This window comes from Pygoscelis adeliae, unplaced genomic scaffold (assembly GCF_000699105.1).
Source record: "Pygoscelis adeliae isolate BGI_AS28 unplaced genomic scaffold, ASM69910v1 Scaffold222, whole genome shotgun sequence".
In the NCBI taxonomy this organism is placed as follows: domain Eukaryota; kingdom Metazoa; phylum Chordata; class Aves; order Sphenisciformes; family Spheniscidae; genus Pygoscelis; species Pygoscelis adeliae.
Genome location: NW_008824309.1, coordinates 1,020,860 through 1,045,708, shown reverse-complemented (window position 1 = coordinate 1,045,708; position 24,849 = coordinate 1,020,860). Strand labels below are relative to the sequence as shown.

The 24,849-nt window shown below is 43.7% G+C and overlaps 1 protein-coding gene across 1 annotated transcript; it reads right to left on the bottom strand.

The window, feature by feature from the left end:
• Positions 1–11,550: 11,550 nt before the first annotated feature.
• Positions 11,551–24,435, bottom strand: LOC103912632 (histamine N-methyltransferase-like). The gene is made up of 6 exons (XM_009318939.1): positions 24,265–24,435; positions 23,383–23,435; positions 19,792–19,899; positions 16,110–16,240; positions 15,432–15,525; positions 11,551–12,403 (listed from the first exon to the last, which is right to left on the bottom strand). The coding sequence occupies exons 1-6, from the start codon at positions 24,399–24,401 to the stop codon at positions 12,048–12,050; spliced, it is 879 nt and encodes a 292-aa protein (XP_009317214.1). The 5' UTR covers positions 24,402–24,435; the 3' UTR covers positions 11,551–12,047.
• Between the last annotated feature and the right edge of the window lie 414 nt (positions 24,436–24,849).

The window sequence follows — 24,849 nt, the reverse complement described above, 5'->3', positions numbered from 1 at the left end:
GTATGGGGCAAGTTAAATGAAAACTAAATAGATGGCATATGATTACATGTTATTAAGAAGAGCGACTGCTCCAGAGACCAAACTCTTTTAACACAACATTAAGCTGAACTCATTTAATATGCACAGGTTAGCTCTGGCCTATGAGGAGAACATATTTTGAGAAGATCAGCAGAATGGTTATGGGCACTAAACAGCTTTTAACAAAATGCGTGTTTCAGGGAAGAAACCTTTCCTAAGCTAGACTTAAATATGCTAATGACAGAAACCAAAGCTTCGCGCTGATTCTAGGTAACCTTTTAAAAATTACCGCTTTTATAGTATCAGATGTAAATTATAAGATTGGCTTTGTTTATTATTTCACTAGCTATAAATTAACAAAGGGCCACAATGAGTACAAAAATAAAATTTGAAGTATTTTGTAGGCTTGAGTCATTTGGTCACATAATGACTTTTTAATGGTTTTTAGGAAAGCAAAAGGAAGCGTAATTAAAAACTCCATTACACAATTTCCTATTCCCTACTCCATTTATGTTAACACTGTTGGTACAATCAGATTTTTTTAAGAAGAGCACTCACCAAGGTTCCTTTTCAGGCATCCTAAGCTGTTTTTTGAAAGTCCACCACACCCATGTCCTTCTCCAGCCCTGTCCCTAAAATTCACCACGGCTATGAGCCTACAAAGCCTTCAGCAGTGGTGTGGCACACGGTGGGCAAAAGCTGCTATTTTTTACATGTATTGCAGCCATCTCATCATAGCCTTATAGCTACCAGCTGCTCTGAGGTTAGGAATGCCTTTGGTGTTTTTGCCCGTTATTTGGAGCAGGGATAAAGGTTTGGGTGTGCATCACTACCTGGCATTGGCCAGGTGTCGTAGCCCTTTCCCCCCTTCCTATGCACCCTCCTTGCCTGTTGATTTACCTGTTACTAAGATTAAAACCATGACAGTGACAAGCTCCAGCTCAAGCCCTCTTCAAATCCTCACAAGGACACCACATTTATTTTCTCTGCTTGCAAGTGAGCATGCACAGCTAGAGTTCCAGAGGCAGGTCTCAGCATGAGGTTCATGACCGAAAAGCATTAGACGATTGAGATCTTGTATCTAAAACTGGAATTACCTGTTTCTTCCAATGAAGTAACTTAAAATCAGGCTGTTTGGCATGTAGTTACTGGTGGGACCAGCGCTGCGTGTCCCCAGTACATGTTCCCTGAGCACCACTGCGTTTCATGCAAATAATACATGTCAGCGGTGAGGACATCACTGTGGGAGGATTTGGCTCATAGACCTCCTCCAAATCACATGGAGAGCACAAGGAAGAGGTTTCTCATATGTGAAGTAGATGCACTCAGAGGTGAGGCTGCACTTAGGCTTCCCCTGCCCTCTCTGGAAGGAAGCACCGATCACCCCGCTCTGCCTGACTCCCCCAGTTCCAGCAGAAGGTTGATAAGTCCCTTGGCATGAAGATGGCTAATGACTAGAATAAATACCTATGTCCTAAAAATGATGGGGCTTAACTCCTCTGCTCAGCATTCCCCTGAGTGGGTGTGGACGGCTCTGCTTGCTGCCCTCGGCGGTCCTGGCATGGCCCCGGGGCACCTTGCTGCTGGGAGATACAGCCTGAGCCCTCGGGCTGCTCCAAGGGCTTGGGCTGCCAAGTGCTGCCACAATACATGTCCCCGCTTAATAAATACCTTCCACCTGTGCATTAGGCCAGACATGTCCCTCTACCTCTATCTAGGTCAGCGAGAGCCTTGGGAGTGCAGAATTGTGCTTTGAAAAATAAGAGGAAGAGACCTTCCTATTTTAGGGTTGTTTTAATTGCTTTTCATGCTTTTCACAACATCTGAGAGGAAACTCTTCCCCTGGAGTGCCACTTCCCCTACTCACGCCTCTTCTGGGAAGACCTGGAGATCTCAGCCTCTCCTGCACCACAGCCCACTGGCTTTGCTTCTCTTGGAGTCCCTCTCTAGCTGATCTCTCTTGTCTTCTCAGCGTCTACTTTTTATCTTTCTTTTTTGACTGCAACAGAAACGGAGCCCTTCCATGCATTGCTAATGTGAGCATGCAGCTACATATACATGAGAAACTGAATTATAGCAAACAAATTGAAACAAACAAGGCAGTCTTGGAGCAACTCTGCCTTCCAAATGGAAGTGTGGTTGTCCAGAGGTCAAGCAACTTCTGGGCTTTGAAACAGGCTCTTAAACGGAGACCCTGCGTCTTTTTTGTTTGTTGACACAATCCACCCCTGGGGCACATCAGTACAGCTGCAGCTTTGAGGCGCATTGTAGTCAATATAGTAATGTGCAGGGACATAATTAGCAACACTGGAAAGGCCACTGTGGGCAGATGGGACTCAAAAAGCCTGCGTTTGTTGTGAGACAGGCTTTTATATGTATTGGCCTGGGAGTCTAAAGCAATGTGTGATGAATGACCTTACACATCGATAAACCATTTGAACAGTAAACCATGGCATCTGTGTCCCTTGCTTGGTTACAGGGCAGTTGTACCCTCTCTATAAATCATGCCAGAATGAGGTCTCCCTCAGTATTCCGGGTTAACCTTTCCTGCTGTGTGGGCTAGCTACGCAAGGGTTTAAATCAACTGTTCAGCCAGGTGGCCTGAGGTTTACCTGCAAGGTAAGAAGCCCCAGATTTCTCTGGCTGAGGTCCTTTGCCTTCCAGCGGACCCTGGTTTCTGCCTTAGAGCAAGGGCTGCCTTCAGGCACGGCCTCAAAGCCTTTGACCAGACCTGTAGGAATCAGAAATACTGCAAAATTTGTGCTGCAAAGGCTTCGCCTTTGGCAGAGTACAAGCTTTTAGTTGTATTTTTTTTTAGAATCATATTTTGTTATCCCCCCATACCATTGCCTGCTGCCAGCCGTGCAGCGTTACAGCAGCCCGAAGGTACCTGAGTATTTATTTCATAGTTTGCCTTCTGCCCCAGCAGTACGTCCGTCTGAGCAGCAGTTCACCCGATTTATTTCAGGAAAGATCCCAATCCCAGTAATAGCTTCCGATAGAAATATTCTGTGACTGCTGACTCTCAAGCTTTCTTGGGTTTTGTTTTCCAGAAAGCTGTAATTTCAGGCAGTTTTAGCATCCACCCTCACATTGCAAAACCTGAGAGAACCTGTTTTATACACATGTACAGCAAAAAGCCTTTTACTCAGAATTTGCTTGGAACTATTACGCTAATGCACCACTGCCTGTGTCTTTCTTGGGATTAAATGCAGGACGTCAGGGTTCATGCTCCCGTGAGCTGTGCAAGCACTGCTTTCAACAGTCTAATACTTCCCCTGGGCTCAGATTTCAGTCATTATCAGGAAAAAAGAGTGAAATCGAGGAAGAAGAGATTTAGTGTGTAAAATGGGTAACAATACTTCTGTGCCTCAATGTCTTGCATAGTATCTCCAGTGACGGTCATTTCAGATTGGGCTATAACAAGCTCGAAATGGTTGGACTATCATGATTGTTTATTTAGTGTTTCTCCAGCTGTGGTTACAGGTGAGGACCTAGGAGAGAGTATCCTATACATCTTATACATAGGGCAAGCATGTATGACAGTTTTCCTCAATATTTTTCCACCTATTTCAGCTCAGGGACCTCCTGCACTGGACACTGGGTGTTCCTCCTCAAAACACTTCTCGTTCGCTACATCGTTGTCTTCTCTTGAACCCATGTAAAGGTTTAACATCTGTTCCTCTTGCAGGAGGAGTCCCCGAGGTCACCCAGCTGCCATGGGAAGAGCCACCTCTTTCTTTGGGGTTTATAGGTCTGAGCAACAGCAGCCATGGGGGAGGCAAATGCTGTCAGCAAACTCATCTGCAATCACTGATGCAATTTTGGATCAAATCCTTACAGTTCACTTCCATAAATAATGCTCTGTCCTTCACATAAAAAAAAATATCATTTGTTATTTATACAACAGATGCACCTAAAAACCGCCAACCAAGATGAGGACTCAATTGTGCTAGGCACTATAAAAACAAACAGTAATCCCCCAAAGAGCTTTTAAATTAAGGAATTGATAGTTTAGTTCTTCTAGGAAGACTACTCACTGTGAATCTTTAAAATATATTTTTATGCAGAGCAGAGAAAGTTGTTGGGCTTTCATGCCTTTCCGTTCTTGATAGCACACATAAAGCAACAAGCACAAAAGCTAAGTGTGACTTTGCAGCTCAAATCTCAGACAGAATATGTGTGCAAATCCTGCCAGACACAGCCATTGACTTCTAAGCAGAAATTTCTTCCTGAATCAGGAAAATGACGAGCCGGGCATTGCTCCTCACTTAAAATATCAGCCCCACAGTGGCAGATTTGATTGCGTCAGGCTTCATAGAGAGGAGCTACCCAAAACCCTTACCATAAAAGCATATTTCTGACTTCCTGCTGTTGCATTGTGTTCATGGACGTGCCCAAAACAATCATTTTTAGAGCAGTTCGACTCCTGAGCTTGCCTCGGCGTGCTTTGGAGCGGTTTGTTCTAAGCAAGTCATGTTCACTATCCTAATCTGACATGAAGCCTGATGGAAAAATCTGTGATCGATTATAGCAGCAGGACAAAGAGATATGAGAGGAAAGCAATGCAAAAGAACATATATCAATCACTGGTTTGCAACGAGCCTAAAGAAGGTAGCTGGTGGTATTACTGAATTTGAAGGCAGTGTAGCACATCTTTTTGCTGTGTGTAGGTAAACACTCCGAGCTGCAGACTGTTTGTCTTACAGACAGACCGATTTGGTATGAAAAGTGGATTTTGAAGTATGGATTTCATTGGAAGGGGACAAAATAAACTATTGGTTTGTTACCTTGAAAATGGTGTAGCATGTAATGAGTGTTTGCAGCGATTTCACAGCCGCTTATTACTGTTATTTTTAAGCTTCCAAGTGTTTTTTATATTTACAATTTTTAATTGATTGAATATGAAATATATGATGGAACAAATTCGTATTGAATAAGAAATAGCAGACACTATGAACAACTCTTTAATGTTGAGTTAGCTTTTTTCTCATTGCTGGACAAGATCATACTTCAAAGCAAATTAAAAATGTGAAGCCAAATTCTGATTGTAATGCAGGCAACAGAAATCTTCCTGTCAGCCTCAATAAAAGCAGGTGTACGTTCTCAATATTAGTCCAGTCCATCCGGTTCACATGTCTTTCTGTCTTTATCTAATCTAATACATGGTCATGAGATAAATTACAGAAACGTATGATAAATTGCATTGCTATTCATTTTTGGCAAGATCACCTATACTCTGGCCACTAATTCATCTCCGCCAGGATCCATTGTAACATACCAGATCCTTGAAACAGCCTCCACATAATGTCATTTGATTTTCTTTAAGAAAACAAAGAAATTTTATCTGCTGGCAAATATCCTGCTTACCCTCACCAAAATAAATGATACCTCATTGCCACCTCTGCAAAATCATGGTTATAAAAATACCAAAACGTATTCATAGCATTAAGAGTCTCAAAGATATTAGGTCCTTATATTCTATTTGAGTGGGAAACTATGACATGATTTAGGTTGAGGGATTTCAAAGTGGGAAAGGATGACATGGTTTAGGTTTAGGGATTTCGAAGAGTTATTAATTGGTTATTTCTGTGTTCTTTGTTTTTTTGGCTAGAGACTTGATAATACAGATAGAACACACAAAACTGTGTAAGAAATCCGCAATATGCTGTAACAATTTTTTCCGGTGCTTATTTAGAGCAGTTCACCACTCTTGAACAAAAGCACTGTCCTGAATCACACCAGTACCACCTTGGACCCACACATTCATGCATCTCTGTTAGGTACCATTCATATCCATCTGGGGGTGGAAAGAGGAATACCCCATTAAAGCAAAGAAGGACGATAGATAACTTCTTTTCCCTTACACCCATCAGATCCATCCCTGCCTTCCATATGAACTCTGCTGGATAGTGAAGGCTGGCGGTGAAGTGCCTCTTGATGCGCAAGGAGATTGTGAAGACTTGAATGTGAGGTGTTGGGAGGTACGAGCTAATGAAGGCTGAATTTGTGAGTTGTAGGAGAGCTCCCCATTGCCACTAGTGTGAAGGAGCACAAGGACACTGCAAGCAGGTAGGACTGCAACACAAAAGCTGGTGTCAAGCCCCTTGATGGTAGACACCGTTGGTCCCACCACCAGCATGAGCTGTTGGACGTGCCGGGGTGGTGGTGGGCACTGGGCTTCATCCTGAGTCAGCCCCATGCCCTAGCCCAATGTCCCACCACCCCGTTGCTGAGGAAGAGGGGAAGCAGTAAGCCGATGGCAATTTTGGCCGGAGGAGACATGGTAGCGCCCGCCCCTGCCCCTGCTCAGTGCCAGCCCGGGTAATTGCTTTCTGCTTCTCGGCATTGCCACTTCGGCTGCAGAGAGCCACCTCCTCCTCCTTGTCCTGCCATAAATCCCTGTGAAATGGTGCTGTGAACCATCCAACAGCAACCCAGGAGGTTGCTGCACCTCAGCAGTAAGGCAAGTGGGTTTGCATGTCAAGATTTTAAAGCAATTTGGGGCATTTTGAGATGGAAGACACTATTGATGCAAAAAGATGATTATTATATTTACTGCAAAATCCGTTAGCAACCCCATGAAAACACGAGCAGTGCTTCAAGACAGAGCATGTATTGAAGGCTGATGTGAAAACCTGGCCTTGCTGGTGGGAGGGAAAGTTTTCCTGGTGATTTCAGGGAGGTGAAGGCTTCATCCTACACTATTTAGGAGCAGTTGAGGCATAATGGTTACCTCCAGCTAATTGGATGCATTGCTATAGGCACTTGAGAAATATGATAGACAGATGCATTCAGCTAGATAGATATCCTCTGGTGTAGCGAGCTGAAGTCAATTACGGAGTTAAATTGTGAAAGATTTGACCTGATGTCATTTATATCTCGAGTCATAATTAACACTCAAAGTTCAACTCTATGGCAATTTTCTTTTAATAACACTTAAAACCTATATAGAGCTCAAAGAATTGCATAGACATGATGAAGGATGATTTGAGTGGATGCCAGAATTTCAGCGTTAGTAATTAATCCTCAAAACACCTTTGCAAGGCATATAAGTAGCATCATTTCTCTTCAGTTTCTCCTTTGAAGAGAAGCGGGGTTTGCCCAATGCCTCCTCAAAGTCCGTGGCACCTGGAGATAAGGATCGAGGCTTTTTCAGCTGCTAAACCGGCAAACACTCAGCTCAACCCAGCTCCCATCTTTGTGTCTTGATATATTTTTAAATTCTACCAAAATCTTTAGAAAGATTGCGGACAAATTGCTTGTCAAATGGCCTGTTTTTTTCCAATTAGAAGCTATGCAAATGCAGAAGAAAAAATCTGCCATAAACACAGCTTCTGCTTCTAAGATTTTCGTGTAGATGAAATATGAATCTTACTGGGGGAAGAAACATGCTCTCGGACTGAGACCTTGTAAGCTGAGATTCAGCTTGCTGCAGATTTTTATGGTCGTTATAACTGCCTGTATAGCAGGGGTTTAAAATGGAAGTGCTGACAAAACTTTTAAACTACAACAGTGGAAATGGCGCCGCAATAATTTATAATCTGCAGGCAGCTTTGGATTTATTATCACAATGACAAATGCACTGTCATTGTTAATAGGATATTTCCCAGCGAGGACTTCTTGTTATGCAAGCCAGGTTCACTATGTCATGCAGCATGATAGCAATAAAGTCTACAAGAATTTGTAATGAACTTCAATTACTAATAGATTATGGTTAATGGGAAATATGTGCAGTAAAGATATGGGTTTTTATATGCGCCTTCTGGTACTCTACAAGGCAATGATTTATTCTACAATTTATGTTAACATTCTCCAGTACAAAAAAAAGCCTAAATTGGTGGAAAGCCACTCCATCCATAACAAATATTTAAGATAATTTTGCACATCATGTAAATGAAGATGTAAAATTAGATATTAATCCATTTCATTTTAGCATTTGTGTTGTTATTAAAAATGAAGACTTTGCCCTACTGTGTAATGACATTAAAAAATCCTATCATGGGCTGCAAGCATGAATTACACCGATGTAGAAATGGCGACAGCAACCACGCTGTAAATGCATTTGTTCAATTTGCTGTTGTAATTAACAGAGCAGTGAGAATATTTTTTCTACGTATGATTTAAAGTAACAGCCCTGGGGCTGTTCAGGCAGATGTTTTTGATGCGGAGGGGATATATACATGAGGACCGGGCTCCTTTGGAGGGGGTCAGCCTTTTCCTCCCCCGCTTTTGCTCTCCCCCAGCCTTCCCGCATGGCATCGCTCCGAAGCCATGCCTCATCCGCGGACACAGGGCTATTCCCTTCCCCGCACAGCAAACCTCCCGCGGGAATTACTTTGGGAAATAATCACCTGACGCAGCATCAGAGCCATGAGCTCACGCTTACTTATCAGAGGGACACAGGCCCGGCTGTTTGCCTGCTATTTCAAAGGAGAGTTCCTCCTCCTCCCTCCCTCCAGGTTTTTTCTCCTGTACCTGTAATATAATCTGTATATTCCAGGTTTATGTGCCTGTGAAATGAAAAGAAAAAAGGATGTCTCCCAGTTTAAAAGCAAACACTGTTCAGAACCATCTCTGATGAACGTAGAGATGCAATGTTAAGGACTGCATTTACCCAGAGTCACATTTCTGCAGAATGTTTACTCTTCATATCTGAAACATATATTCAGCCAGAAAGGGGCACCCATGCATGAAAAACTTGCCGGCTCATTTCTGGTATATTTTTAATACAAGTAGCCTGACGCCGAGCTTGTTTCAATCAGTGTTATGCTGGTGTAAGCCCATTGCTCTCAGCGAACCTCTGTGTGAAGCCTATAAATTAACTTTCTAGGGGTGCGAGTGAGGAAAACCCATCCCACTGGCTCACACATCCAGCTGCGGCTTTGCAAAGAGCAAGGCTGGTCTGGAGATGTGCTTTTGGAAGAAATTTCTGCTGGTTGAGATAAGGCAGGCTTTCTGAGAGGAAAACAGTTCAGTGCAGAAAGCACACAGGTAAGCTCAAAATTGCCATATAAATCCCAGTCCGTGGACAGGCTGGACTCCCCAGACACGCCCTGGAATAGCAGTATCTCACTGTACAATTAAGGATGATTCTCACATGAAAATGTGGCTCTTCAGTCTATGAGGAAGTTGTTTGAGATTTACAAAAACTACTTCAGTTTTTATGGTCAAATGAGCATAAAATTGTGCTACCCCACACTCATTTCCTGCTAAATAACACTTACAGTACTTACTTCTTGTAAACGTGTATGTTACAAATTTAAAATTACAAATAATTTATTCCTTAAGGGTGCTCTTCTGATTCAGTTTTCCCCCAGCCCCTTAACGGAAGCAGCTGCATATACAGAACAGAGTTTAGTATAAATTTTTTCCCCTCAGTTTTTTAATGAAATTCATAGAATCATAGACTCATAGACTAGTTTGGGTTGGAAGGGACCTCTAAAGGTCATCTAGTCCAACCCCCCTGCCATGGGCAGGGACATCTTCAACTACATCAGGTTGCTCAGAGCCCCCTCCAACCTGACCTGGAATGTTTCCAGGGATGGGGCATCCACCACCTCTCTGGGCAACCTGTGCCAGTGCTTCACCACCCTCAGCGTAAAACATTTCTTCCTTATATCTCGTCTAAATCTACCCTCTTTCAGTTTCAAGCCATTCCCCCTTGTCCTGTCACAACAGGCCCTGCTAAAAAGTTTGTCCCCATCTTCTTTATAGAAGCCCCCTTGAAGTACTGACAGGCTGCAAGAAGGTCTCCCCAAAGCCTTCTCTTCTCTAGGCTGAACAACCCCCAAAATTCTCCTCAGAAGCAAAAGCAGTGGCAGAGGACTGCCCCGACATGTGTGGTTTTCGATAAGGAGTTTTCTTCTCCAGCCTGGGGTGAAAGTGCCTTTTCCTTCAGTGAATTCTGCTTTTAAATAAGACCCTGTGCAACTCCACGCACCCAGCAAGCGCTCCCTCTCCCCGGCCTCTCCCTTTCTGATGCAGAGGGGAAGGACCTCTCACGTGTATTCACATTGAATCTCCTTTTTTTGTGTGTGTGTGGTCATATCCTCCTCTATTCTCTCCAGATCATCTCTGCTGTTCCTTATCCTGCTCTCTCCCACATTTTCAGAACAAACCTCCCCCAAAAACTCTAGAATGCTTTTTTTCTTGTATTTTTTTACTTCTGCTAAACCAGAATGCAAGAGGACCTGCATGTGCATCTTGTTGCTGGGTTTTGTTGTTGGATTTGGGTTTTGGTTTTTTTGTTCTGCCATTTCTGTGGCTCCCAAAGATATGTCACTCCTGACAGGTTGATGTGGCAATATTCAGCGGTCACCTCCTTCACACACACCATTTAGAAGAGGTCACTGACAGCACAAAAGAGCTATGAAAATAATTGTAACTTCGTTTGCCGTTAGAAATGCATGCAGCAATCTGTCCTAATGAGAGATTTTCTTTCTTTCCCACTTCAGCATGTCACCGTAACAGCTTACAGATATACTGAGGTCTTCTAATGCAGGAATCTGTACATAGCACTGTGTAAAAGCAGTAATAGATTTTGTTCTGTTCAACAGCTGAGAAATATCATGGAAACATTCTAAAATACACTGGAATTAATGTTTGATCGCTAGGAGAAGTGTGTTTCAAACAATTCACTCTAAAATGAATATAAACAGCTATTAACACCCAATATGGTCTCTTGTAAATCACTTCAAATCTTTAATAATCTATATTGTATCAGAAATGTATATGCAAAAATGAAACATAATTTCTTGCAGCTAAAGCATTACCTAAAGTAAACCATTTCAACATTGAATCAAATTATTTCAATGGCAGAAATCACACCTGTGTCACCGGATAAACTGAGTATTCAGACTATTAAATGCATTCAAGCGACTATATTGTATTCCACCATGCATTGTGCCTTGTAGAGAGCATAACACGTCTTAAAACCGTAAAATCATTTAGCAAAACAAATGCATCAACTACCGGAGTGGAGACAGCCCCACAAGGAGAAGGGACCGAGGAGGTGAAGCACCTTCTTGCTGAACATCCTATACTACCTATTGGACTGATTTACCTGACTTGACCCCATTGAAAATGAAACAAATCCCACTGAAACCTGTCAGTTTGGCATCAGAGTTCATTTTTACATCTTCCGTGTTACAAAGCTCACAAGCCATGCATGGCCCTTGCTGCCAGGCTAGTGAAAGGCTGTGCCCTGGAGGTTTGTGTGTTTAGCTGAAAATACCAAAAAGCGCTATGTGACAGCAGCAGCTGATTCCTAACAAAGGCTTTGCATCTGGGCTCGTTAGTGAAATCCACCTCTCCAGGACGGTTGTTACTACTGCTGTGCCTCAACCATCTTCAACCGCTTCGCTCTTGCAGTGCCAGTATGGACCTGTCCACAAATTGCTCTGCAGACGTAACATCATAAAAATAAAGTGAAAATACAGGGAGAGGGAAGCACTGCCATTAAGTGGAGTGGGCTCCAGAGGCAGGAACAGGCAACCATTGCACGCGCAGAAAGTGTCAGGCCACTTTTAGAGCAACTGGAGATATGATGTCTTGAAGTCGCAGCAAGCTCAAGAGATCCCATTGAGCAGCCACCCAAATGGTTGGTCGTTCTGAGCCTCCACTCTTGCCAGCTGCACTGAGAAGTTGTAAGAGAGTTGGTCTGTAGAGAGTTTTTAAATGAAGATGATGAAACCATGTATAGTTCTTGATTATTTTCTAGCAAATGGTCAGGTTTCTGCAGTGCCTGAGTGGACGGTCCAAGTTAATCTGACTATACAACATTCAAACGATAAAGCACAATTAACTGCTTAGTGAGTTACACATTCATAGATTAGTACAGAATTAATCACATATTAAAGCTCACTTATAACAACAGATATTAATACTGATTTCTTAACAGGCTCCAAAAGTTATATATCAGTACTGAAGTAAACTAAGCCATTTATAAAGTATGAAAAACATATTTCAGCTGTTAACAGTTTGTACCTGACTTTTCGCTTTGGATCAAGAAGCAAGAAGAGGTTAAGTCATGGCTCAATCACTATTACACTCAAGTTGTTATTAAAAAGCACCTTCCCATCTCTTTCTTCACTGCATTCAGGCTTTCTTAACTCTTCCATTACCTGACGCTTTAGTTCAGGAGGAGCAGTTTTAGAAAACTCGCAAGTTTCTGTCAGGAAATCCAGCAACAGCTCCCCATTCTTGTTCCCTTCAATAAAGCAGCTCGTTATGTCCATGTGGGATGGGAGCTCATGGAGCTGGTACTTCAGCCCGGCGGAATCCAGTATCCTTTTGATGTCAGCAGAGGAAACATATAAGCAGAGATCATCTAAAGGGAAGGAAGACCCATACTTCTTCCACAGCATTTCCCAGCCACTGGTTCCTGAGAGATAAACCACCAGCAAAATGTTCGGGAACAAGGAAGAACACTATTTGAACAAATTTTTGATCATCTGGGTTTTTTAGCTGTTGCGCTTGTTGCAAGCGGGGTCTCCCCAGAGTTGGGACATGCGTCCTGGGGCATGGTGGGGACGGCTGCCTCCCTGCTTCTGTGGGGTTGGGGGCTGCAGGAGGGGATGGACACGTTACCTACCCAGGAGCTCCAGTGCCTCCCACTGAGCCCCCAGCTGAGGCCAGAGCAGCTCAGTGCACTCAATCCTCCTCCCTTCCACTCCCAACACGCTGCACCCCTCTGCTTCATGCAGATAGGCAATATCTCTCAGGGACATCCTTCTATAGTCCACATGCTGAACACTAGCTATTCAGTGCCACCTTCTTGATTTAAACTGTTCCCTAGATTTCAGCTGCCTGTTTGGAAGACCAAATCCTCTCCTATTCCTTCACCTCATTGCTTTGTGGTTGAGCTACATGTGAGCTTCATTGAAACACTTATTGCCGGTAACCTATCTCTCTGCTATGTGAAATACGTGGGATGCAAAACCCTGATCACATTGTCCACGTGGCTGGATGTGTGGTGGAGAAAAGGGTGGGATGGACATGGCCCAGGGTGAAGCTGCACCATCCTCCCAGGCTTCAGCCTTCGCTCCCGACACGCTTACATGCTGTTGGGCATGGGCAATGAGAGGGCTGCCCCTCACCCCAAGCAGACCTCCCCAGTGGTGCTAGAAGGACGTTTTGGCTGTGTACTATTTGGGTGTGCAAAGATGAAGGGTGAGGAAGGAAAAGGCTCCTGCTGCACCGCAGTCACCTCCAGAACTAAGCCCATGCCAAGCCCATGCCTGTGCACGCACCTCTTCTCACGGAATGTTTTACAAAGAAAACCAGCTGGGTAAGCTGAAAATTCCCCAGATACGTCTTCACATCTTTATTTTGCCTCACCCTGGATCTGTGATTCAGCATATCTGCTATAAATCATTTATAAAAGGATCACCCAGAATGACTGGATGGGATGAAAATAACTTGGAGCCTAATGAGCAGCTCTTGAGAGTTATGACAATAAATCTCCATAACTACTAAAACCAGTTGCTCGGCAGTTTTGCAAATGCTTTCTCTGCAAACAGTTATTTATAGTCAAATAAACAGCTTGGTGTTTATAAGAGGGGCCACAATATTTTCTTTCACCTGGTGGAAACTGAATGCAAAGCACTAATTGCAGAAAATTTGCTGGTGTCAGTGTTGTGTGACTCAGTGCCATCTCTGAGCCGAGCAATTATACACTACCTGAATGAAGCATTATTATAATAGCTCTCAATAGGCTCAGCATATGGCACTACTTTTGTTTTCAAGGCGATGTAAACAGATTTTTTAAAAGTGTTAAAAATAATGCTGCATAGCTCTTGCAACTCGCCTGCTCTCCCGGCAGGGACGGAGCAGGGAGGACTGCAAGCTTTACCAGCTGACCAAGCCCTCTCCTATCAATCCTCTTCCCAGACTGGTTTTTAATTAACACATCCTAATGTGTTTGTGTTGGAGATGACATTACCTTCATTTTTTGAAATTAGCTTTGCTCCGCTTATCTTTCAGTACCTCTTTTTGCTTCAGTGCTCATTTTCATAGCACTTCTTCCTTCCGCTCTCTATACTCTTCTTTCCCCCAAGGTTTCCCCCTTCCTTTCCTCTCTGCTACTCTGAGCCCTACTCCTCTCTCCCATTTTCTTGCTGGCCCCAGCATTTTCTGTTCCATTCTGCTCCATCAGAAAACACAGAGTTGCCTGGCCCAGAGAGGACTTCAAATACTTTTCATGAATTCAGAGTTTTAATCACATTAATTTTGAATAGACACACGTTCCTCCCTGTATTCACATTTCATGAATATCCAAAGGGACAGGTTAAGCAACTGGAAAAGAGTTTCAATTAGCCATACGCAGGTAATCAGCAATAGTCTGATATTATGATCTATTCTCTTGCAGCCAAAGAACAAGAACAGTAACTCAGATCATTTAAAATACAGATTTCTTGTAGTGAACTGCCTGAAAATACTTTAAACTGAAAACATTGTGGAGAAAAATAGTTTGAATAAATTCAGGTCAGAGAAGTGCCACTTCGCTGTGGACACTTCATGAACACAAAAAATGACCTTCACCAAACACATTACAGTTTGCAGACATGGCCAAATTCAATAAAAAATTAAGCTACAGCGTCTGAACAAATAACACTTAACGTCCCTGACAAAACTATTACATGTGACCGTTTACACAAATAAAATTTCCATAGCTTGTGAGGCAAATTAAAGGCTTTCTAGAGTCAAACTATGCCCCACCATTGCCGTATCTCCAGCACACCTTGCCCACAGTATTAAAAGGTCATCGTTTACTCCGCTCCCATATTTCCTGCTGGATTGACCACAGAGCATCTCTTTGAGATCTGAAACAGCCTAAGAATGCTGTTTTCCACCCAAAATGATGATATTAAGGAAATGGGCAGTTTGAGAAGAAAATGAAACATATGTGCTCTAACACCTGCTGTGTGGCGCAGCCGAGCCCCGCCGTAGCCATTTGCTTAATGCCGCAAGTCTCCAGGAGTGAGATAATGTGGTGCCCAGCCTGAAAAGCCTTTTACAGAAAATAGCAGAGGCTGAAGGAGCTCTTGCGAGTGAGAGCCACGGGATGGAGCCTCTTGACTGCTTCAGGGCTCTCTGCTGCCATCCATCACTGGCCAGGCTGCAGGATGGGGAAGGGCAGAGGGCAAGAGAAAGGCATTGTTGATTCACAAAGCCTTTGGCTTTACAACCTGCAGCATGGAGCTGCACAGATAGAGATAGCGTGCAGATTTCAATGGTTGTAGATGAGTGGACACCATTTATTATGCAGCCAGTTCACCTCTATAGGTGATAAAGGATGTTAAAATAAAAATGTGCGTTGGTTTCTAGCTGGCCTGAGTTGAACTCGCAGGAACCCCAAAGGTCCTCAGGGCTCTTCCCTGACTGAGCAGCGCTGGTGGAGCAGCTCTCACCTGACACCAGGATAATGAGGAGCTTCCCCTGCGCTTCCAGGAGGCCGTGGAAATACCGGATAGTCGCTGGGACATCTTTCACATAATACAACACCTGGAAAGAGCAGAGATGCTTACAGAGATACGGTGCGGTCCTGGTGAATGTTATAACTGCTACCACTAGGTAAAAGAAACCAAATGGGGGCAATCTTGAGAGAAGAGCAGCGGGATGACAAGACACATTAGCACAACACCGGGTAGTAGGCTCACGCAGCAAGCTCGGGGCTGTCACTGCCTTGCCTGCTCTCTGGCTCTCCCAGGACCAAGCTCATGTTCATTCATTAACCTAAGATAAAAAGATTTGCCTTTCTTAGCAGTGAAGATGGCTTGTAATAGCTTCAGTAAACTTGGAAATACAAAGGCAATTTCACAGAGAGGACAAGGAGCTTTGAAAACACTAGTTAAAATGTATTTTTAGTTGACTGCCACCCACAGCCTGGTTAATAGGACTACTGTGCTCAGAGTTGCTTTGCTGTAACTCATCTTTCATTTTTGCAGTTCACTTACGCTTAAGTACTTTAAATTACAGGGAAATAAACTCACCTTTCTTCCCCTTAGAGTGGATAATGAAGTCACATACTTCATGCATACTTTTAGCAGCCAAGTCTTTGACAACATTTACTTTGCAGAGATTTTTACCTGGATCATGTGAATGAAGTCCCATTTTTTAGACTTCTTTTCTGCATTCATTCGACTTTCATATTCATAAGCTGTCTCCTCATGCCAGGTAAACTTTACGTTCTCGAGGTTTGATGTCTCAGCCACACGCTCTGAAATATGGGAGAAGGCAGGACAGAGTTATCTCAATTGCAAATACGGGACCAGCTTCCATTCAGAGCTTTAATACATCCAAAAGTCACATTTAGGTAGAGACTTTTGGTACCAGATTAACACAGCAGTGGAATATTTAAAACCTTGAGCCTGTATGTGAGAAGGGGGCTGTAAAGGTCTTTGTAGGATGAAGTCTTAAGAAGGTCTGATGTTTTACTCTTTGCACCCTCATTTGGGCTCCTCCAGTCTTTACCTGATGAAAAAAAAGAAAGAAAGTCTTCCCCATGACCGGCTCAAGCTGCATTAAAAGATGTTGGCTGGGATAAACAGTTATGAGGCCACGAGCAGCACATTTCATGCTGAATGGGAGAAGAGCTGGTGGCCCCTTCGCTTAGGTGCCGTGCAAGACGCACATGGCTGAGCAGAAGCCAGGCCATGGCAAAGAGTTTTCCAGAGACTGACCAAATAAATACAGAGGTGTGAGGATGGATCAAGGGGACTGTGTTTTGGAGAGAAAGCACAATTAAAAGCTCGAGAAGGGCAGAGAAAGAAATGGCTTACTCTGGGAATGCATCACGGGGATGGTGGGAGAGGGGAGGAGCTTTTCTCCGTGAGCGAGGACACATATCTTGACATTTGGCTTCTGCTGTGTTCAAATAATTTTTCAAAAGCCCACAGTTTTGGCTAACTGCTTCAGGTAAAAGGGATAACAGTGTTTTAAAGCAAAGACTAGTATAAGGAGTGACACATGGAGTGTTTTCAGACCTCGATACAATGCACATCCAGCAACTAAGGAAAGCAGAAAGCTGGAGAAATGGATTCAAGGAATAAGTTGTAATGAGGGCCTGGCTCATCACTGTGTTTCTTTGCTTTTTATGGGAGCAAAACTGAGAGATAATTTCATAATTTAGGGGATGCCAGAATACTAATGTCCATCTGCTGGCATATAGAGCTCATCTGACTGCGCTCCTGCCTGGCGCTCGGGATTGCTCCAGGACAAAGCTACCCCTGATGCGATTCCTGTGCTTCACTGGAGTTAACATAAATTTAAAACTTAAATGGCCCAAAGGCAGACTGAGCCTTAGCTACAGAACACATGTTCAAAACAACATGATTTGCTAAGACCAGCGCTTTTACATCACTAATCACAGTGTTTCTCCTTTTGGGCTCTGATTAGGACATATCCCCGTTGGACAGATGAGAAATGCTCCATCAGTGCTTATCTCCTCTCTTTTATGGCTGGAAATGGGCCACCCCTTTCAGATGCTGCTGCTGTTACTCTGTTCGTTTCCATTTATCAGTCACTGGCCCCAGTGCTTGCAGTTCAGATTTAATTTGCTGTTTTAAACTCAGGCTTCATTCAGCAGCAGTTCATATCACCATCACAAATAATCTGGTGCAATCTGGTTCAGTTCAATTGCTAGACAGTCTGCGAGGAGACACTAGGAAGAAAACGGAATTGCTTGCCAGGGTGGGCTTTTAAAGTCAAAATTTCAGAAGGGGCAAACTCATTCTGATTATGGGAAGTTTCTGCCCAAAGATTCATCTGAAGCCAAAACATATCACCCTAACTGTTTTGAAAAGTTTTCCTCGATTTCCTCCTGGGCTCAACCCAGATTGTTGTCTGTGTCAGAAGCCTGTCACGTGCCCCTGACGGGTGCCATCAAAACCAGACTGCCTGCAGTTGTGCTGTGCTGTGCAGGCAATGGCAGCGCAGCTCAGTTGTGGTGTGGCTGACGCTCCAACCACGGTCACCAAAGGGCTTCACCTGGACATGGACCAGGAATGAAGGAAAGCCACAGCCTGGCCATGGGACTTTGAGGAGAGCCTCCGTCGTACGATGCAACCTAAGGTAAACCTCAGTTTGTCATCACTGCACGTCCCACTACGAAGTTTCTCTTGTGAGCGTGGCTTCTCCTTCCCAAGGAGAAAGTATCTGGTTAGGCAGAAAACATAACTACTGAATCCTCAGAGGCACAGATAATGTTTCCAATTCTCCCCGGAAAAACTTAGGGCTCAGAAACCTAATTAATGATACCTACTGGGGACATGATTAATTACCAAATAAGAAAGTTTAAAGAAAGAAATTCAGATGAATATTTCATTTCTAGTTTAGCATAAAACTTAAAATAAGGACAACATCTTACATTTTGTTTAACTTTCTTCTGGAAAGAAACTCACTGAAGTAGGATAGGACTGCCAGTTAATTGGTAGTAGGTGGTGAGACCACCAGGAAGATTCAGTGCAAATCCAGTCCCACGTAGCCTGTGGTTAATGGCCCAGACAGGACAGAAATGCTATGTGCAAGTGCCCAAACTGTCTTATAAACAGAGCAGATGCTCTGTTGCCCATCCTTCACCATCTCAGCCTGGAGCAATGTGAAAGCTCCTGGGTTTTACCACGAGCCGTCTTTTCAAAGATCAGGTCCATGTAATACAGAGGCAGATATAAAAAAAAGATGTGTTTCCTGGGAGCCTTTCATGCTTCCAGTGACTCTGAACTCCCCCACTGCAGGGAGAAAGGGATTGTTACTACTGCTATCTTTTTTTTAGACTTCCACAAGTTGCTTCATATGGGGAATGCTTCGTTTTTAAGGACTTAAGCAAGAGTAAGAGTTGGAGATTTACAGCGTGGTTTTGCAGTCTGATTTTTACTATGGTTTGGAGCATTTCCAACAACGCAGACTGCTGACGAGGTTCATTCATTACTGCCACGTCCATTCAGCAGCCGCTTTCTGGCAAGGTGTGCTCTGCTCGGGGCTGCTCACAGCCTGTGTGGTGTAGCTAGTGTCACCTCCGTACAAGACCGTAATTACCTGCTAAGGTAAAGCCTGGTAGGTGTTAATCCAGTGATAATCATACTGTGGATTGATATTTAATGCTCGCTTTGTAGGGCAATTTGACCAAAGCACCCCTGCTAACATTCAATCCTCCTTGGAAAATGCTTGGCTTTCCTTCATGAATGTTGCTCAGACCTTTGGGCTGCTGGAAGGAAACAAGCTCTAAGCCATGGAGCACACAGCAAAGGCCTTTCCTATCCACCTTGCTTTCCTTTCCATGTTCTCAAATTCAAAGGATGGTAACTAATTTAGTGCACCACTGTGAGGTTTAGCTATTTGTTATTTGGAAATTATTTTTAAGATACGTAAGAATTACCATGAGACACTAAAATTTTCCCTTTGAAGTTGAGGAAGGATCCTGATTCAGTGCAAGTTGAAGGAGAAAAACTTTCTCTCTGAAATGTGAGGATTTTACTCTATGTCCATACAATCACCCACCAGTTCCCACCTTGCTTAGCTTTTAAAATCTGTCTAGTCCAAAGCGTTTGCCACGCAGAGTTCTTTGCAGTGTGAGGGACTAAGATTTGAATGAGAGGCTGAGCATTGTTGAAAAGCAATGATGGCAAAAAAGCATAAAATAGTGACTTTTTTTGACTTTTAAGAACCAATTCTGACAAGAATGCATTTGAATGTGGGGTCATCCAGAGTTCAACTCTTTTTAATGCACTTAGCGTACTTAATGTAAATTTAATTTATTTAATGTAAAAATACCTTTGTACTTGAAGATTTGGTCAGCACTTGGCTCTATCACATCGTTGCTGATGGTGACCCCTGGATATCTGGCTTGTACTTTTGAGAGGATCAGCAGGTCAATCTCACCTAGGGAAGCAGGCAACATGAAATACAAGATGAAAGCAAAGCTCAGGCAAATGTTTTCTCCACTACCATCACATCCCCAGTTTTGAAGACTGATGCCTGCCATTCATGTACAGAAAATGTACCACACGGGTACGTGTAGCTGCTCTGTATTCTCAGCAGATTGCCATTGAGGGTTTAGCTCTAGGATTTGAGAACAATTTAAATATCAGTCCCAACTATCTTCATTCCTCCTCTCTGACTCCCACCATCAGTGCCAAGGGAAAAGCAGACACAGTCATGTAAAGGGCGTGACCTCATATTTTCTGGACATGGCCTAACGTCCCGGGAAAGATCCTAAATGGCTCTGATGGTACCAGTTCTGATGGTCCCAAGTCACCAGCAAACCTGGCAGGATTTCTTAGGAGTCAGTAAGAGCATTTTTAGCCAAGCATCTCACTGGTTACCAGGTCATGTGGGTGAGGGAGAAGAGAATATGTGTTTACACTGGAATCAGAAACATTTGTCTGTTTGTCTTTAGTGTCGTGTGACTTCTTCCATAAGTATGATGAATAGTGCACATACCATTTATGTTTATCTAACCCCTGTCTACAGAATACCCCGGAGCTGACTGTACTTTCTTTGTGAGGAATAGCTCTCTCTGAACACTGTTCAGGCCGGCTGCAATTATTTTACCGATGGAAGTACCAACAAACGCAACATTTCAAAATTTAAAAAGAGATGCCATCGCTCTTGACCACCCCTCCCCACCCGCAATATAGGAAGCTCGGGGAGATGGTGCTCCTGACTGAAGCACGGGTCCAGGGACAACATCGTGCTGGCTTGCTTAGCTTTCTTAGGGCTCAATTCTGCTTATTGTGCTTGAATAAATTTTAGGTGGAAAAAAATAATAGAAGAAGAAATTAAGGTAGAAAGAGTGAAGCAGAGGGTAACTGTGGTGAAAAATAGACACAGGGGTCATGTTACAGACAAATACTGGCTTTGTCCTGAAAGATGTACTTGTGCTTGCACACAACACCACGTTATAAAATTCCCTACAAATGAACAAGATTATGTACTGAATGGAAGATCACCCAGCAAACCCTGATGGCCAGACAGGCCCTTGCTGAGGGACTGTGGAGGGAGTGCTCTCGTTGTATTTGCACGACCTCTGCCCATCCTCCTGATTTTCAGTGCCCCTGGGCTCCCACCAGCCCCTTCAGCATTAGCTCCATTTTCCAGAAGATTTAAGGTACAAAAGGAAAATATTAGGGATTAAATAGCCACGATGAGTACCCCAGAGCTCAATCCAGCACACCAGGTCATCCCCCGGGAGGGTTCTTTTCACTACAAAGAGCTCTCTGCCTGCTTCTGGCCCCACCACACATCACCATGGGTCAAAATCAGGTACCCCAGCCCAGGTCTCACCCGCTCATTAACGCCCCGAGAATTTACCCAAAACATTCAATCTTTTCAGACTTATGTGTCTTTCTTAAAGCAACTAATAACACCACAATTTATGTGGCATCTGTGCAAGCACGTTCTTTGAAAGAGGGAAATTGGATTTCTGAAGTAGCAGAAATAGCTGCAGCTTTGCTATCACTGCAAACGCTGTATTCTCTTGAAAAATCAGAGCAAGGTTAGTCATCTGCAGGCTGCCGTGGTACAATCTGGGAATACAGAATTTTTAATGAACTACTGCAATATTTTTTATTTTGGTTGCTTTACCAACTTTCTGTAAAATGGATTAGCCCTTTGAAAAGGCTGTGCAGGTCCTGATAAAAAAAAATTGAATTTTGCATTTCCATATGTGGATAGGTTAATATATCCCCTTCCACTCTTCTGTGGCCCAACCACCCTGGTATTGTTTTTAACCAAAAAAAACACCTCTTTGATTCATAATTTAATCCACAGCCTTAATTGACTTCAGTTAGCTCTTTTATATGCAAACAAGTGTCCTGAGGCATTTTACAGTCAAATCTGTGGCAGCTTGCATTAGCAACAATTTGGCAATTAGGCTATCCGAATTATTTAAACTCTCCAACACAATTACCTTTTAAAGGCTACCACTATGTTCACCATTAAGTTTCTAATTAAACATTTTACGTAACGGGATAGTTTATAGCACAGTTGCTACTTTATAGCAGCGTTGATGACTTTTATGGTTTTTAAAGGTACAGAGTGCTGCGCGCCGGAGTGTGAACTTAATAAGGCAGAGGCTGTAGGCGAAGGCAGGCGCTGTAGATGGGCGGGTGTAATGGGATATGATGCTACATTAAATGGTTTGCTTGTCTCTCGAGGTGGAAAAGTGGAAAGGAAAGGCTTTCCTTCCGTGCTCCCTCCCTGCGAGGCGCAGGTGCGGACGGGGCCAGGGCAGCTCCCTTGCCGGGGTTAGTTGGGGGGATGTGGGAATTTGCTGCCTCCTGACCCCCCAAGGACCTATGGTGCGAACAAGCCCGCAAGAGGCAGGGTTTTGGTGGTGCTGAGGTTTTTTTACATCACAAAATGAGCATTGCCTGCACATTATTGATTGAATATCCATCATGCTAAGCTGGAGCATCCCTGGTTAGGGAGTAAAGTACCTCACTAAGTAAAGTGTTCCTGTTAAAAGCAACATTTTTTTTTGGCAGAAGAATGGTTTCCCTTGTTTGGAGAGCAATGTTCCTACTCTGTCACACTGTCTGTTTTATAACTAACACCCACCATTTACATACAACTATTTTTACTTATTAGGAGAGATTGACAAAGCTGAGATTAGTCTTTGGAGATGGTATGACTAAAGCATTTAAACTAAATTAACTATTCTTATAAAATTTAAGTTTGATGACTTAATGGGCAGAGCAGAATTAGAAAACATAGGCTTTAATTATGGGGAAACTTAAGCAAGAATTTAATGAGAAGAAGCCACTTGATGTTATTGGTATTGTTTCTCCACCTAGTGAACTTCAGATAGCAGACTTATTTCCTCTGATTTCTTCTGGATTTCTTCTGGAGCTTATGTTCAGCTCCAGTGTTTTGGGGGACAGTAGCTCCAGGACGGTCTTGTGCATTGACTGTGGTCAGCAAGTACGTACAGGCAAAACAGAGGTCAGCCGAGGCTGTCACCTAACAGGGCAGGAGGCAGCAATGATGAGGAGTTACTACATCAGTAAATAGTTACAGGGGAGAATAATTGCAATGCAAGTAAAAATTTAATATTCTGACGCATCTAAGACATTATGGTGCTTTTTTTGCACAGAAACACTATGGGGTGGTTCAAGCCTCTCTCTCTGCACTTGAGTGATGGTGCAGAAGGCAGTTTCTCGTGGAGGACATACAAGAATCGGGGTGGGGAGGTACAAGCTGTTTTCAGACGATGTGGCCACACAGCAGCTAACTCCGTCTGCTCCTGGAGCTGATTTTTCAAGAAAAGACTTATTTCCCACTCTGCTCCTTTCTGCAATTTGTAATCCTCTATTCTTTGAAAAAAAGGGGAAAAGCATATCAATACTGAAGTTCATAGCATACCTGCTCCGCCACCAACACTTAGAATATTGATTGTAGACTTCCCATTTCCAATACTGAAAAACATTATTTATACATTTTAGGAGAGCTACCCGGTAGAGAGGGTTACATCCAGTTTGTGAAGCACTGATTTCCAGTTATTTTGGCAATTTGTGGAGGAGTTCTGCTTTTATTACGAGTGCGTACAAGCAGCAGCAGTTACATGCCTTCTCATGTCTGTGCTTCGAGGACCAGAGACCTCCCTGGGTCTGGACCAGCAGCTTAAAAATTATTTGAAGTTTTACATTTTGCAAAATGGGGAGGAAGAGGGGAGAGCATAACGTGTTTAAAATCCCTTAGTGAGACTTTGGCAGAGCCATAAACCCCTGGGCCCAGGGAAAGGCATCCCCAGAACCAGGATTTGAGCCCAGCTGCCTGCTGCCCAAGCCAGCCCGCAAAGCAAGGGGTCCAGCGAAAAACACGCACAGCAGGCAAAGCAGAAGCGTTGTTTATACATACTAGAGAGAGCCTAAATATTACCTGAAAAGATTACTTTTGAAAAGATTACTTTTAAAAAGATGCTTTCAATCAAATTTAATGTTAGAAGGTAATATCTGTTATTGCATTTTAGAATTGATTCGGGGTAAGCTATATTTGCATGCAAGGCAACAATTCAGCCTTATCTCCTCCCTGCTAGGCAGGATCCTTCCCGAAGAACAGCCGTTCAGCAGCGTGTACAAATGAAATCTCCAGCCAAGCCCTATCAGAGACCTACAGACGGGGCGGCTGGCAGGGAACACCAATCTGCCGCTTGCAGGCAGCCCCCCGAGCCCGGCCGAGCCCATCACCGCCGCAGGACCATGCCCCGGGCTGTCCTTCAGCTCGATGTGGCTACCTCCATGTTACCTCGCTATCACGGCCGGCAGCTGCCCCTCCATGAACTCCCGCATGCACTGGTGCTCTGTTGAATTCGTGAGGAAGAGGCGGAAAGACTGGACGTATCTGGAAGGGTCGGTGAGCAAGCTCCTCATGGGCGATGCCATGCTGGGGGTCGGAAGGGTGCAGGAGGGGACACGTTGCTCCAGGGTGCAGGAGGGGACAGGTTGCTCCCTGCAGCTCTTCTTGCAGACCTAGAGATGGAATAACAAATGCTGGAGAGGTAAAAACCGGTGCACACTTGGACTTTGCTCCTCATCCTCGGCCCTGCTACTTCGCCTTAGAGCACTTAAAAAAGTATTATGCAGTTTTGCGATAGAAGCTGTAAATCAGGTTTGAGAAGCAAAGGGTGATATATCATCTTTAATCTGCACAGAGGAAATGCCAACATTTTTTAACTGTGCTGACACAGGGCTCTGTTAAAACCCAGTAAAAGAGTCTTTAGACGGTTCTTAAATAAAAGAAAAATTCCCCTATTTATTGAAGGCATAGAGAGGCTCCATAGACTTGGTCTGGATTAGAAGAAAGTGCAACACACATCTCCAGAGATGCTGG

Excerpts from the sequence above, each read along its gene's own strand:
- LOC103912632 (XM_009318939.1), bottom strand. The coding sequence starts at position 24,401 with ATGGCATCGCCCATGAGGAGCTTGCTCACCGACCCTTCCAGATACGTC. Across the intron at positions 23,436-24,264 it reads CTGCCGGCCGTGATAGCGAG|TATTGGAAATGGGAAGTCTA; the intron begins GTAACATGGAGG and ends AATGTTTTTCAG. Across the intron at positions 12,404-15,431 it reads CCTCATTATCCTGGTGTCAG|GAACCAGTGGCTGGGAAATG; the intron begins GTGAGAGCTGCT and ends TTTATCTCTCAG.